Here is a 17,822-nt window from a genome sequence, read left to right on the forward strand (position 1 = left end):
ACACACATATATACACACACACACGTATATACACACACACACTCTCACTCACACACACACACACACGTACACACACACACACATGGGTGTTTCTCTGGGCATTTTTAGAACTGTGGATGTCTTAATAAATTAAATAAATCACACTCTTTGTCCATTTATTTAATTTGTCCATAAACAATGTCCAACAGGTTTTTTAACGTGCATCACAGGAGATTTATGATTTTTATTGTTTGAAATGAAACTGCCCACCACAGTTTCATTTCTAGCACATCTCAAATTCTGTGTTGTATTTAATATAATTCAGTGCTGGAAATTACACAGATGGAAATGACTATTTGTTTATTAATTTTTTACTAAAATTGGTCTACTCCGTCGAAGGGTTAATTTATAGCTAACATTTTATGCATCCTAAATACACATAATTAAATCACATTTGGTAAAATTACAACTTGCTTGGAAATGCCCAATAAAAAGTGATATTTCCCATTGTTTTTTCTTTCATTTGTCACATGTTTTATCTCAAGCATGTTCTTCATTGACACATCTGTCCATTTGGTTAACAAGTAAACTAACTTTAAAAAGAAAACTTTAATAGGGGCAAAATTGTTTGGTGTGGTGGAACTGACTGTGGTGATGTGGGCGTGGCCAAGCAATGGCTGTGGAGAGCGAGGCCGGGAGAGGAGGAATGGTAAGGATTGACACCTGTGGGAAATTATCTCTAACAGCTGTTTGTGTTTGCAGTGAGAGCTGAGAGGGATAAAAGAGCACCGCACAAAGCATTGTGTGTTCCTGTGTGTGTTACCGACTGCTGAAAAGCATTATTTGTGTGTGTAACATTGAAAGTGTGTCTAATAAAAGACTAACGTGGACTGTTACCCGGCTCCCGCTTCCTCCTTCACAAGAAAGCCAGAGAATTGTCACAATGACACTTTTAATATTTTAATATTTAAAAAAAAAAAATGTTTTTCACACAATTAATATTGAAATGGTTTACATTTACTTAAAGGATTAGTTCACCCAAAAATGTAAATTCAGTCATTGTTTACTCACTCCTGTGTTGTTGTAACTGTATATGACTTTCTTTCTTTTTCTGAACACAAAGGGAGAAACTGTGAATAAATGTTACATTTACATTTATGCATTTGGCAGATGCTTTTATCCAAAGCGAATTACAGTGCACTTATTACAGGGACAATCCCCCCGGAGCAACCTGGAGTTAAGTGTCTTACTCAAGGACACAATGGTGGTAGCCATGGGGATCGAACCAGCAACCTTCTGATTAAAAGTTCAGTGCTTTAGCCCACTACGCTGCCACCACTCCATGCGTGGTGAATAAATGTTGTGCTCAGTGATGTCATACAATGGCAGTTTATGGTGACACCTCTTCAAGCTTCAAAAGAACACAAAAGTATCATTCAGAAGTCTAATTAATTATTCATGAGACTCATGATTGTTATGAAAGTATACAATAAAATTTGATAAGAAAAAAACTGAAATCTAATGCAGTATTTAGTAACAGCAACAGTTCACGAATCCCCCTCGTGTCATTGGGGCGTTCAAGTGAAAATGTGTTTGTTTATGTAAAAACAGGTCCTTCACAGCAATAGTGACAACAGAACACAACACAGTTGCACACAAAACAGGGAACAGAACTTACTAAACATGTCTGAAGAGTTTGTAATCGAAGAATTGATGCATTTCTATGCCAGCCTTATTTTTACTTTAACAGAAACATAAAATCACAGTCACATAAATAATATGTGATAAAATGTGTTTTCTATATTAATCAGAGTTTTTGTCCTAACCAACAGTGACGAGTGATGGTATATTCTATCGATTGCTATTTTTGTATTTTTGGCATCGTGCATGTAACTCCGTCCACTGTGAACTGGCACCGGTCCAAAAACAGGCTGGGCATAGAAATGCATCAACTCTTTGCTTACAAACTCTTCAGACATGTTTAATGAGTTCTGTTCTCTGTTTTGTGTGCAGTTGTGTTCTGTTCTGTTGTCACTATTGCTGTTTTTAGATAAACAAAACGTGTTTTCGCTTGAACGCCCCAATGTCATAAGGGGGCTGCGTGAACTGTTGCTCTCGTGAACGCAAACAAGAGATCAGTGGCCAGTGAACATTTACACTAAATAACACATCAGATTTCAGTTTCTCATCAAATCTTATCGTATACTTTCATAACAATCATGAGTCTCATGAATAATTAATTAGACTTCTGAATGATACTTTTGTGTTCTTTTGAAGCTTGAAGAGGTGTCACCATAAACTGCCATTGTATGACATCACTGAGCACAACATTTATTCACAATTTCTCCTTTTGTGTTCAGAAAAATAAAGAAATGTATATACAGTTATAACAACACAGGGGTGAGTAAACAATGACTGAATTTACATTTTTGGATGAACTTTCCATTTAACACTTTGTTAAGATTAGCATGTAAAATATATATATATATATATATATATATATATATATATATATATATATATATATTTTTATAATGGATTTCCAAAGTTTAATATTGAAAGTCTGGTCTGGGACATGACAAAAACAGTAATGACATTTGAAAAGTACCTAATATAAATGATGAAGGCCTGGTAAAAACTTTCCCAGTCAGTTTTAATGAGACATTCATATAACAAAAAGAATAAAAAGCTGAAATCTCTTTGTTTAAAAAAATAAATAAAAAATGAACCCCTGGGACATGTAAGCGCCGGAGGTTAAAGAAACACCCATATTCACACACACACACACAGACACACACACACACACACACACACACACACACACACACACACACACACACACACACACACACACACACACACACACACATGTTGTGTTTCCATGTTTTATGGGGACTTTCCATAGACATAATGGTTTTTATACTGTACAAACTTTATATTCTATCCCCTAAACCTAACCCTACCCCTAAACCTAACCCTCACAGAAAACTTTCTGCATTTTTACATTTTCAAAAAACATAATTTAGTATGATTTATAAGCTGTTTTCCTCATGGGGACCAACAAAATGTCCCCACAAGGTCAAAAATTTCGGGTTTTACTATCCTTATGGGGACATTTGGTCCCCACAAAGTGATAAATACACGCTCACACACACACACACAGACACACACAGACACACACACCTCTCTTGCGAGCCAATGAAACATATTTGAATTCAGCTATTTCATAAAACAACAGCTCTGCATACCGACGCCTCTATCTGATCACAGTAAATAATAGCACTGCTGTTGTGTTTGGTCCGCGTGTTGTGGACGATACTCACACATGGCTTGTTTTATAGTGTTCCCCAGGTTTGCCTCGATGTAATGCAGATTGTATTCAGGCAAGACCAACGCCAGGCTGATGGAACACCCACAAAGGCAATGTGTTTTATACATATACATACTTACAGGGTTTATGAAACACTTTGCATGGTTAAACAATGGCATCACCCCATCGCTCCGAAATAAACATGACATTAATGTACAAACCTGTAGTCTGTTCCGTTAACGGGCGCCCAGGTATACGTTCTTATCCCTCGGTCAATGTATCTCTGAAGTTGAGAAAAAGGGTGTAAATGAACAGAATGTGAAGAGATATATAGTTCAGAAGTAGTATTATTGAATATCTACCAACCTCATCCTGAGCTTTCACAAGTGTTTCTATTGTTTTCGCCCCAGGGTCTCTATCAATCATTAATGTCCGGATCTGGAAGAAAGAGAAAGAATGAATGCCATGGTATATGAGTAATAGTGGTGTATATAATACCACTGTATGCCTTCATGGTTAATTAGCTTATTATAGCACTACCTTGTGGTCAATTCTCACATAAATTTGGTAAACAGCTTCATGTAGACACCCTGCTTGTGTAAACAAAATTTCATGATCATCTGCCATTTGCAATTTAATTTATTAGCTGCTGAAATGTGATTGGCTGCTGGTGCCCATTTTTGTTGGCTATTCAAATCGATATTTGAAGAATATGCTGCACTTGAACTAAAGAAGACGCATGCCAAGTTCCGACATTCTTGATGATATGGTTGCTGAGTTATGTTTTATTTATTTTTGTTATAGCGCCCCCTATGGGTAGAATTGGACGAAATTTGGTGAGCATGCATAAAATGCCTACACGTCTAAGTTTCCCAATTTTTGCCAAGTTTGGACTTTGCGTTATGAAGATATAAGTCTAAATGTGAATAGGGGGCATGCCCAAACATGTTCTTTTTGGCTTGTAATATGGCGGCTCCCGGGAAAACGTGATGTCACTGAAATAGGTCAATACCTACAGTATGATCCAATAAAGGTCAGAGCCTAGTTGCACACAAACCCATTAAGTTAAGAAAACATTTAGTTATAAAAGAATAGTTGGGTTCCAGATGTAAACATCACAATCATTAAATATTTAGGTGAACTGATTTTTAATGATAACATAGAAACCGGTCCCACTTTATTTTAGGTGACCTTAACTACTCTGTCCTTAACCATTTGATACAATGTTTGTTACATACATACATGTTTTTGCACTGTAATTACATTAAACAAACGTACATTTAATTACATTTGTAGTTACACTGTTAACTTTACCCCTAACCCATCCCTACCCTTACTCCTAACCCTACGTACCTCAACCTCAGTAGCTGCAAATGTGGGTATTTTGCAGAACAACACGTAGTTACACAATAAATATATAGACTTGTATGTGTTTAATGTTAGTACATAGTAGTTATAGCCACCTAATATAAAGTGTGACTTTTAAAAACAGACTTACCATGAGCTCCGATATTGCTAATCAATAGTGAATGCTTCTGTTTAAACCAGTCATATAATCAGTCCGCATTATTTCAACGTAATTTTTTATGTGTGTTTAATCATGGAAGTTCAAGCAAAGAACTACTTTACACTACCCATGTTCCTGAAGAGAAACCATCCACCAATCAAAGAAATGCAACAAACACAGCACACCAAAAGGCGGCCATTTTTGTTGGTTATACAAATCGATATTTTAAGAATATATTGCACTTGAACCAAAAAAGATCCATGACAAGTTCTGACATTCTTGATGATATGGTTGTTGAGTTATATATATTTTTTTTTGTTATAGCGCCCCCTATGGGTAGAATTGGATGAAATTTGGTGTGCATCCATAAAAGGACTACATATCGAAGTGTACCAATTTTTGCCAAGTTTGGACTTTGTGTTAAGAAGATATAGGTCAAAACATGCATATGGGGCACGCCAAAACATTTAGTTTTTGGCTTGGAATTCTAAAGCGCTTCAACAAATCAAAATTCAAAATGGTCTAGAAGTTTGAGAAAGTCTTTTATTAAGTATTTTATACACCATCATAGTGCCCAAGATTTATGGTGATGCCACAGTACCAAATCTAAAAATCGTTCATATTTCCCCTAATTCACATGTTCCTGTTCAAACACAGTTCATCCTCCAATCTAACGCTATTTATAGCCCGTACAGGCACCTGTTATCAGGTGCGATTATATTTCATGATTCCTTTTGGCAAAAGGGATTTTAAATGGTCCATTTACATGAACTATCCGAACGACATCTGCAAGTACTGAATCACACATGCACAAGTGATAATATGCAAATTCAAAGAGCCCTCAGCTGTTCTTTCATCAATTCATCAATATCATTATTTACCATTGTGTGTTTGTATGTGTGTGGTACCTGGACTTTAATATCATTTTCCAGTTCAGCATCCAGAAAGTCCAGTGTAACAGGTTCCTGGAATTTGGGGTTCTAAAGAGGAGAAACATATAAATGATGTTAACACTCTCAATGTCTCTCAGCCGTTGACACCCCAGGCCAACAATATTTCACGCTAGAAGTTCTATTAAGCTACACTTGAGACAGAAACATATTAAAGTAAAGTCTAGTATCTCAGATTTTCTGAATATAATTATGGCATAACTTCATATATACAGACTTCATTCTTGTACGAATGAAAATCTATTTCTTTGCATGTATGCTGTTAGTTATGTTTATCACATGTACACAATAATGTTTCGTGCTTTTGGCACAAGCCCCTTGTAGATATTAAAATTTGGATTGCTTAACAAAACTTTCTCCAGATTATGAGGTAATAATTTCTGTTTCTGTGCAATACAAGACAGATTGTTTGATCTAGGAGAAGAATGATGTGCTTCATTAATGTGTATCACACATCGCATCGGTCATTTACACATTCAAAATGTTACAATTTGTGCTTAAATCAAATCAATGATGTAATTAAAAGATTAACTAAAGCAGACAGACTCTTACATGAGAGCAGAGCAAATGTGAACACAGCCAGAAGTGAGGATGAAGAGGACCGATGAAGATACACATGAGAATCAGAACCAGAGAGCATGCAATACATAAAAACAGACTAAACAATCAGATTACATGGACAAAACAGAAAGAAAGAATATGTAATCATCGAGGACCAAGAACATGTGAAAATGACCAAAATAGCCAAATTTTGACCGAATAAATTCTATGGACACAATTGTTTTTGTGTCAAATTTCAACTGCTTTAAACTCAGTTATAGCATCGTCTAGCATCAGAAATTGGTACATTTTGGCAAGCGACCTCAGAATTTAGTGTTGTCCAAGTGTACCAAGTTTCGTTTAGTTTGAATGTTGCTTTCAGAAGATACAGGCCAATTAGACATTATAGCCCACACCTAAAAACGTATTGGCTCATATCTTAAAATGACTAAACACATTTAAAAAAAAATAACACTTTCAGGATGGACCATTGATACAGATCACATTTCCTGTAAATCAGACAAATGGCCAAGAATGAGTTCAAAAGTTTTTGTTCCAAATAGGCAAAGTGCGAAAATAGTAAACCACATGACCATATGTTTTGGGATAACTGAAGGATTCAGAGGGAATCAAAATGTTCATTCTAGCCCGTTCGGTTTCGGATTTATAAGCAAAAATATGAATTAGCTTATTACAGCACTACCTTGTGGTCAATTCTCACAAAATGTGGTTAAAAACTTCATGCAGACACCCTGCTTGTGTATCCAAAGTTTCATGATCATCTATCATTCGCAATTTAAGTTATTAGCTGCTGAAATTTGATTGGCTGCTGATGGACCTTTTGTTAAATCAAATCGATATTTTAATAATATGTTGCACATGAACTAAAGACGACGCATGCAGAGTTCCGACATTCTCGATGATATGGTTGTTGAGCTTTAATGTTTTTATTTTGTTATAGCACCCCCTATGGGCAGAATTGGACAACATTTGGTGTGCATACATAACATATCTACACATCAAAGTTTACCAATTTATGCCAAGTTTGGACTTTGCGTTTAGTAAATATAGGCCAAACGTTAATTTGGGCCATGCCCAAGACATTTTTTGGCTTGTAACTCTAAAGTGCTTCAACGTATCAAAATGATTTTGCTAAATATTTGGCACAGAGGTCTATAAATGACCTTTACCAAATTTTCAATGAATCTAACAAACGATCTAGGAATTTAAAACAGTATTTATTACGTTTATTCTGAAAAATGTAATAATGGAATTGAAATGAGAGATTTTGATTCTATCCTGTTCGGTTTCAGATTTATTAGCTGCTGAAATGTGATTGGCTGCTGGCGGCCACTATTTTTGGCTAGTCAAATCGATATTTTAAGAATATGTTAGTACTTGAACTAAAGAAGACGGATGCCAAGTTCTGACATTCACGATGATATGGTTGTTGTTATTTATTTATTTATTTGTTATAGTGCCCCCTATCTGTACAATTGGATGAAATTTGGTGTGCATCCAAATAATGTTTATACATCAAAGTCTACCAATTTTTGCCAAGTTTGGACTTTGCGTTTAGAAGATATATGCCAAAACGTGAATATGGGCCATATCCAAAACATTTTTTGGCTTGTAACTCTAAAGTGCTTCAACGTATCAAAAATAAAAACGGTCAAGGAATTTGAAAAAGTATATATATATTATTATTTTATTCTGATAACTTTATTGACAAAAATGAAATTAGAGATATCCATAAACAGTTTGATTCTAGCCTTACGGTTCTGGGGCTATTAGCGAAAACGTAAATTATCTCACGGTGCCACCTAGAGTCAAATGTGTGTGTGTGTGTGGGGGGAGGGACAGAGGAATGTATAAATGAGAAAGACAATGAAAGTAGGAGGATGAAGGAGTCGTGTTGAATATGAAAGCAGTGAGTAATGAGAGACAGACAACATGGAGGAAGGATTTCAACGTGTCGGGGTCGCCCTGTGCTCAGATTCTGCCCTGCGGGGGGAACTCACATATCGCTCCATATGACTGACATGTGTCGCTACATGTGTCAATCTGACAGACAGAGCATGAGAGAAAATATGTCAACTATTTTTCATCTGAGTGAAGCGCTTTTTCGCCACTTGAATTGCAAGGGATTGCCAAGAGTCGGGCATAACACTGTTTCAGCTGATGTGGGCGTCACCGTTTAAACTAATTAAGATAATAATAACACACGCACATGGACTGAGGTATGGTGGAGGCTATTAAAAATGTTCTCTTGATTAATCTTATGCTTTCCTGTTGAGATAAAAACAAGCATTTGTTAGCCTCAGTCACCATTTACTAATACGGTACATTGCTGATGTGTATTTGGGATTTCAAATAGTAGGAAATAATAGATATTTACAATTATGTTTTGAACAGGATAGCACCTTTTTTAATTTTAGAGGTTACCAAAGCTCTTTACAAAGCCATTCACCCATTCACACACACACACGCACGCGCACGCACACGCACACGCACACGCACACGCACACACACACGCACACACACACACACACTCACACACCAATGGCGGCAGAACTGCATGCAAGGTGCTAGTCTGCCATTGGGAGCAACTTGGGTTTCAGTGTCTTACCCAAGGACACTCCGGCATGTGGAGTCATGTGGGCCGGGAATCAAACCGCCAATCCGGCGATTAGCGGCCGACCCGCTCTACCACCTGAGCCACAGCCACCCCACATGTGAAATAAGAGAGATTTCCTTTTGTAAGGAGAGGAGGTAGATGTCACATTTTGCTCATTTTCAGCCAAAGTAAGCAGCAGAATTGGACGAAACATGTCAGGCCGTCAATTTCCCAGTAACGCCACTGTGGGACAGTTAATGTACCGTTTCAAAAACGATTGCGCTTTTCCTTCTCATTTTTCAATGCTCCGTTTTTTGGGTGTTTTCAATTAGATACCAAATCATCTTTTTGTTGTTCATTACAGTAGAGGTCAAGTGAAAACAGAGATCTGGCACGAGTTAGTATCACTAGATCCTCCAAGAATGTGAATATCAGAGTAAATTCTCAAGATTTGAATTGCTTGCAGCTGCTGAACATGCGCAGCTAAACTCTTGAGAATATCTGGTAATGTTTGGGAACATAAAACCATTATCTGTCTGACAGGAAATATCTCGATGAACTCTGTTGACACAAACAAACATCAGATGGCACTCATGATAACCTTTACCAATACTAACTATAGTCTCAGTGTCAGACTGACAACAGTTGCTTTATTGACTCATGAACATCCGGCTATTGACCCGTTTCATGTGATGTCACTGTACGACCGCACCGACACGTTTGTGACCACATATCCATATTTCATAATTGCTCTGTGGGATGCGACAAATCCGGCTAATTTTGTGTTTCTATTTATAAATCATGATAAATGTGATACTGGTGTTTAACTACCAGAGCCAAAATCTCATTTTTCTTTCAATATAGTTTTATCTATTAAGTGACTCAAATTTGGCAATATTTGTGCAGGCCTCATTTGTGACCCCCGCTGATGGTCACAAATATGGCGGCTCCCGGGAAAACGTGATGTCACTGAAATAGGTCAATACCTACAGTATGATCCAATAAAGGTCAGGGCCTAGTTGCACACAAACCCATTAAGTTAAGAAAACATTTAGTTATAAAAGAACAGTTGGGTTCCAGATGTAAAAATCACATTCATTTAATTTTTAGGCGAACTGATTATTAATGATAACATAGAAACCGGTCCCACTTTATTTTAGGTGACCTTAACTACTCTGTCCTTAACCATTTGATACAATGTACTTATTACGTACATACATGTTGTTGCACTGTAATTACATTACACAAACTTGCATTTAATTACATTTGTAGTTACACTGTTAACTTTACACCTAACCCAACCATTACCCCAAAACCTAACCCTAACCCTAACCCTACCCTTACTCCTAACCCTATCGTACCTCAACCTCAGTAGCAGTAAATGTGGGTATTTTGCAGAACATGTAGAAGCCTTTATTTTGGTCAGACATTATACATCATTTTTTTGGCATATATACAATTAAAGTCTTTTTTCACATATCCCAGCTAAGCTGGGGTCAGAGTGCAGGGTCAGCCATGATATGTCGCCCTTGGAGCAGATAGGGTCAAGGGTCTTACCCAAGGACCCAACAGTGGCATCTTGGCAGTTTTGAGGCTTGAACCATCAACCTTCTGATCAGTAACTGCTGAGCCACACCACATAGTCTTTGTATGTATTTCATGTTAGTATATAGTAGTTATGGCCACTTAATATAAAGACAGAGTCACCATGAGCTCCGGGAATGCTTCTATTGAAGCCATCAGCCATCATTTTTTTTATGTGTGTTTAATCGAGGAAGTTCAAGCAAAGAACTACTGTACACTACCCATGATCCTGAAGAGAAACCATCCACCAAATGCGGCAAAAGCAGCGCACCAAAAGAGCTCTGCAGTGACCGGCCACTCCTATGATGCACTGTGAATGACGAAATCGAGTGTTTACATTGTTTTTATGCAATTAAGTCATTAACTATAATGCTTCATGGGATTGTAGTTCATTCCCTCATTAACATTTACATTTATGCATTTGGCAGACGCTTTTATCCAAAGTGACTTACAGTGCACTTATTACGGGGACAATCCCCCCAGAGCAACCTGGAGTTAAGTGTCTTACTCAAGGACACAATGGTGGTGACTGTGGGGATCGAACCAGTGACCTTCTGATTACAAGTTATGTGCTTTAGCCCACTACGCCACCAACACTCCGTTAAAGACATCAAGTACATTTCAAATACTTTTTTGCTTCAAATCAAAGTTTGTGATGTTGTGGTTCACCTTCGAGCTGGTTGGTTTGAGTCATGGTGCACAACTCTGTTATGAAGGATTTTAGGAAATCCATGTGGAAAAAAACGAAATGGGAAAAACACTACGGAAAGAAGGCGGACACAAAATGGGCGGGCACTATTGCACACTATTAGTGTTGTCACTAAGGGTATCCCTAAATTAATATTAGTAGGTTCATAGGGCATAACAATGGCAATTATGGAATATGGGATGTTTTAAAGGAATATTCCGGGTTCAATACAGGTCAAGTTCAATCGACAGCATTTGTGGCATAATATTGATTACCACAAAAATGTATTTCATCTTGTTCCTACTTTTTGTTCTTTTTTTTCTCTGAAGGTGTTTATTATTATTATTATTATTATTATTATTTTCTCCCCAATGTGGAACGCCCCAATTCCCAATTCGTTCTAAGTCCTCATGGTGGCGTAGTGACTCGCCTCAATCCATGTGGCGGAGGACGAATCTCAGTTGCCTCCACATCTGAGACCGTCAATCCACGCATCTTATCAAGTGACTTGTTAAGCGCGTTACCGCGGAGACTAGCATGAAGCCTCCACATGCACTATGTCTCCGTGGCAGCGCACTCAACAAGTTACGTGATAAGATTTGATTCGTGAGCATCCACGCATGAACCCCATTATAGTGACCAAGAGGAGGTTACCCCATGTGACTCTACCCTCGCTAGCAACCGGGCCAATTTGGTTGCTAAGGAGACCTGACTGGAGTCACTCAGCACGCCCTGGATTCCAGGGCTGAGACACCCACACCCCCGTTCCTCCCGTTGCAAAAATCCTACAATGGAAGTCAATGGGGGTCAATCCATAAACATTAAACTACTCACCGTTTCAAAAGCAAAGAGTCGAGACCTAAACAATATGTGTGCTAACATGATATTAGCATGATAAAATCTCGTACTAACCCCATCTGTGTGAAGATATTGCATTTGTGCAATTTCACAATGCCGTAAACCCCTTAAAACAACGTTACGGCTCATATAAAACACGTTTTGACCGAAGTGCTTTAATAAAATTGTGCCTCAACGGAACCTTGATTCCTTTTTCAAAGGAAAAGGAAAAATCAACATTCATTTTTGTGCTTATCATCAAAATTATGCCCCAAATGCGGCCAATTAAGCTTAACTTGCAAACATGGGAATCTTGGGAAACATGTTGACTTTAAGACCTCTAAGACTAACTAGATATAATACTAAAACTCTTGGAATTAAACAAGCTATTAGGACTATTTTGCTCTGTAGTCTATGACAGAATACACTAGACCTGTCTCACCTCAGGGAATGTAATAGCAAACTTGTTATTTAGCCTGTGGCGACGGTTCAGAGTCCTTTTCTAATGAGAAATATAGAGAGGATAAACACAATCTAATGTCATTTGAGTGAAAACAGATTTAAGGGTGCTCAAAAACAAATACCCAGCCTTGTTAACAGTGTTGTTATTGTAAAATAACCGCAATCAATCATTGATGAGAATGTTTGACAGATATAAAAGAGCTCACACAATAAATTCAACCTCATCCCGAGTTTTCCTACTGTGTGAACGCAACGATTCTGCACAACATGTGGCTCACATACCATGAAGGTTACTTCAATTTCTACGCCTTCAAAATCAAATTAGCCCTTCCCGGAGTGTTTAAAGTCTTCTTGAAAGACTCTACAAAGTTTGTTCGAAGTGGTTGCTCTCTCTTAACTTCAGCCGACAAATTCAGTCATGTGTTTTGCACGGCTGGAAGCTGGTGGAGCACTTTGAACTGTTTCCAGTCGATCCGGCACCCTCTGGTTTAAGGGCTCGTGTTTGTCTATCGGCGCTGCTCGGGGTTAAGTGCAGCATCTACGGTTCAGAGATTCAATCCGTGCCTTTGTGTCTCTCTCAATCAGCGTGCCTGATCTGCGGCCTTCCTGGATCACATCTCAACATCTGTCCTGGAGAGATCGACCCTTCAGATCTGATCGTGCAACCTCGCTAAACTAAAGCAAAACACGCTGGATGTGGAACAGCCTGGCGCGCACATGGCGCTAGCCCACGGGAGCAATGAAAGAGTGCCGAGAGTCTGCTGGCGTTTAAGTTTGTCATGCACTTGCATTGAAATATATATGCAAGCACATTGAAACAGCCGTGTTTGCGAGCTGTGTTCTGAGTTTGCTTCGGTGAGTTCTTTTCAAACACGAAGGAGGGGGCGAAACCTCTGAGTCTCCGATGTTTTCTTTCATCCGAAATCTGGAGGATGTAACGTTGAAGAAAGATGGACATACTGTATGTCATAACATTCATGGTTGTCGATCAATCTCCTAATCAAATGCTGAAAATACACTGATAAAACAACCTTAAGATTTTAAGTGCTACTAACTCAAAGGATCAAGTTTGGAACTGAGATTGTGGAAAACACCTAAAAGCTCTCGTGATTAAATCGTTTAAGCATGTTTGTTTGGTTAAAAGGAACTTCACTGGGTTATTGAGAATTCATCGAGATTTCAGCTCTTATAATATTATAGATCTCATTTTACTGTAATCAGATGTCTCGTGTAAATAAACATTTGACTTCTTTTGAGGCAATCAAATTAAACAGAAACAATAACAAACAACATGCTTACTTGTTCTTAAACATGTGACCTTTTAACCCTTTAAGCTCTGAAGGACTTTTTAAAGATTTGAACACACACACACACACACACACACACACACACACACACACACACACACACACACACACACAGACAGACAGACACACATCACACACTCTCTCACACACACACTCACACACACTCACATCACACAGACAGACACACACACACACACACACACATCACACAGACAGACACACAATCACAATCACACAGACACACACACGCACACACACACACATCACATCACAGACAGACACACACACACAAGCACACAGACACACACACACACAAACACACACACACACACACACACAGATACACACACATCACACAGACAGACACACACACACACAGACACACACCTCACACATCACACAGACAGACACACACAGACAGACACACACACACACACAGACACACACCTCACACATCACACAGACAGACACACACAGACAGACACACACACACACACACAGACACACACACTCACACACATACACACACACGCACAGACACACACACACACACACACACACACACACACGCACACACACACACACACACACAGACACACAGACACACAGACACACACATCACACAGACAGACACACACAGACAGAAACACACACACATTACACAGACACTTTCACGGCAACACAAACAAACCAGATTGTACCTGATGTACCAGATTTAAATATCAGAGCATGTAATAACTGCAACATTATTGAATCCTCATTTGTGTTTGAGTTTACAGCACGTCTATTTTAACCTTCCATATGTTTTATTGCATTGTCTGGGGTGGGAAGTGTAATTACAAAAATAATGAAGGGTCTTCCAAATGGATGCTATTTTTGTGTGTATTTTATTTTTTTTTTGGGTTACAGCATGATATTCAGTTATCGTGCACTACAATTTTTACATGTAATTGCATTTACCACAATTATAAAGGTATATAATGATAATTTGTGAGTTTTTACAGCAAAACAACCCTAAAAATTGCACAAATTCCACCGCAAAATATGAGAAAAGCCGCAGCAAATTCAGTCATTTTGTGCCGAAATGATGTGGGACTGATTAAGCATTATCAATGTAAGATCATGCATGGAAATGTTCTCAGAGGGTTGCATAAAAGCTGCATGCTGTAAAAATAAAAGCACACTCGATGCACCATTTGATCCTCCTCAGCGGCCACAAAAGAAACCTCCAAGTCGTTGCTGTTTCCTTTAATACAAAATCTGGAGGATCTAACTTTAAAGCAAGATGGAAATATGTCATAACATTCGTTCTCACTGAGGCAGATGATGGAAATCATTTCTGTGTGTTTGATTTGTCTGGCTTGTGGAAAGAAGTTAATGCCCTCCACATATTAGACCTGGAGCTTTGTTATTTTAATGTAGATTTAACAGCAAACATTGCAGTTCTCTGACCCGACATTTCAACAATAACGCTGACATGTTTCAGCACTTGTCCTAGCTAACACGCCAAACGTCCTCAGGCGCCGATAACTCCAAGAGCAGAGAAATATCTTCCATTTGAAACATACTCGCTTTGATACATATCAGGGCTCCACAATTTTACTCGCACTGCCAGTAATATACCTCAAAAACAGCTGCACAGAATACAGTATTTTATTGGCCAATGACATGATGCTCATTATTTAAGAATACATTAAACAATAAATGACTTTAGTACACCTCTAGAATGTTAATTAGAACCATTGTCAATATAACAAAGTTATTGGGATATATCTCACGTTTGGTGTGATGGAACATTGATGCAACGTTATTGTGCTGGTTAATTTAGGTGCATTTGTTGCCAGCGTCAAGCAATTTAGTCATGTTTTGCATCGCATGCTTTTATTTTCTATCAAAAGTGCATTAAAATGTTTAGGTTTCATTTTACATATAGAGTTGCATTATAGTTTATATCTATTTGTACATGTGCATTACACTGTGTGTATTAAGCCTGGCTAATATTGCAAATGAAAACCCTAATCAATTATTAGTTGTAGCATTTTGAAAATGTTTGTATTTTTTATTTCATTTTTTGTAAATTATTTTGAAAAAAAAAACAGTATATAAAAAATATTTAAAAAAATATTTACACTTATTTATTTTTTATTTCAATGTATTTATTTTAGGCTTTTAATTTGCAAAAATAGCTGGGCATAATACATTCTGTATATACATTTCTCTGACATAAAAATTTGATAAATGAAACAAAAATCTATTTCTTGGCTATTTAGTAACAGCTAATTATATGTCTTTGACAATTATGTTAATGTTGCTTATATGACATGTTTTGTTATAACTTAACGAAACTTAAATGGAACATAAAACATCACATAACGTTATTTAGAGTCTGTGATTATATTTTAAACGAGTCCACACACAAGATAATCAGATGTATAGATCATTAGATAATCCACATGAAGCACAATGTTACATATGACCACCAGGAGATGGCGCCAAATACACGACACAGACTCAATGATGACTCAAATGACACAGAATGAAACTCATTCTGTGAAATCTCATGTCTAAAATTTTTACTTTGCAAAAATAGCTGGGCATAATACATACTGTATATACATTTCTCTGACATAAAAATTAGAATAAAGATATACAAATCTATTTAAATACACCTTAAATACAATATAAGTGTATTTACAAATATCAGGAGTTTCTGAAAGTTACTCCATATGACCTGAATGAAATGTGAATAAAAACAACAATCATCAATATATTAATATCTACAGTCTTGACCAACACAAAATATGTATCGTTTGAAAGATTAGAAATTGTTGCAATCAGTAAAAACATCAAACTGATCAAATATTCATGTGTCATGTTGTTGGAAAGCTCTCAAAGTGCAGAATACAACCTGATTATTTGTTTTACTCACAGACAAAAATATAGTGAGTAACAGCTAAATATATGCCTTTTGTTCTAACTTAACGAAACTTAAACAGAACATAAAACAGAACATAAAACATCACATAACGTTATTTAGAGTCTGTGATTATCTTTTAAACGAGTCCACACACAAGATAATCAGATGTATAGATCATTAGATAATCCACATGAAGCACAATGTTACATATGACCACCAGGAGATGGCGCCAAATACACGACACAGACTCAATGATGACTCAAATGACACAGAATGAAACTCATTCTGTGAAATCTCATGACTAAAATCATGTCTGCACATTCATGTGTCATATGTTTTTGGAAAGCTCTTAATGTGCAGAATACAACCTGATTGTTTATTTTACTTCAAAACTTTTAAAAACGATATATTATATATAATAATCACGTTTATATAATAATTATAAAATATATAATTTATTTATTTTTATTTTTTCCCCAGGCTAAAGCTAAAAGGTGTCATGTGGTGTAACTGTAAAAAGACAGTAAACAAATAAATAATAATAAAATATGCAGTGAAAAAATTTTGCCTTAAAATACTCATGAATAAGTAATGTTGCTATTCAACAAGTAAATTACCATTTTGATGTCATGTGACCAAAAATAAATAAATAAAGACCCTATTTAGACCCTGTTGACTGTGTGTGATGTTTCAAAACATATCTTATATTTTTGACATTTTTATGAAAAGGCTCATTTCGTTCAGGTCATATGGAGTAACCCTCAGAAACTCCTGATATTTGTAAAAACACTTATATTGTATTTAAGGTGTAAGTCACAGAAATAGATTTTTATTTCATTTTTCTCATTTTTATGTCAGAGAAATGTATATACAGTATGTTTATGCCCAGCTATTTACTTTGCAAATTAAAATACTAAAAAAATAAATTTTTAGTCATGAGATTTCACAGAATGAGTTTCATTCTGTGTCATTTGAGTCATCATTGAGTCTGTGTCGTGTATTTGGCGCCATCTCCTGGTGGTCATATGTAACATTGTGCTTCATGTGGATTATCTAATGATCTATACATCTGATTATCTTGTGTGTGGACTCCATTGAAAGATAATCACAGACTCTAATTAATA

At 37.0% G+C, this 17,822-nt stretch overlaps 1 protein-coding gene across 1 annotated transcript in view; it reads right to left on the bottom strand.

Annotated features, from left to right (window-relative positions):
• The window catches only part of LOC127661960 (voltage-dependent calcium channel subunit alpha-2/delta-1), a 144,648-nt gene that overhangs the window by 34,444 nt on the left and 92,382 nt on the right, over positions 1–17,822 (bottom strand). The window contains exons 19-22 of the mRNA XM_052152953.1: positions 5,705–5,776; positions 3,656–3,727; positions 3,511–3,572; positions 3,303–3,379 (exon numbers count right to left, since the gene is read on the bottom strand). Coding sequence (XP_052008913.1) covers positions 3,303–3,379; positions 3,511–3,572; positions 3,656–3,727; positions 5,705–5,776 — 283 coding nt within the window. The remainder of the gene's footprint in view (positions 1–3,302; positions 3,380–3,510; positions 3,573–3,655; positions 3,728–5,704; positions 5,777–17,822) is intronic.

Source organism: Xyrauchen texanus, chromosome 21, assembly GCF_025860055.1.
Source record: "Xyrauchen texanus isolate HMW12.3.18 chromosome 21, RBS_HiC_50CHRs, whole genome shotgun sequence".
Taxonomy (NCBI): Eukaryota; Metazoa; Chordata; class Actinopteri; order Cypriniformes; family Catostomidae; genus Xyrauchen; species Xyrauchen texanus.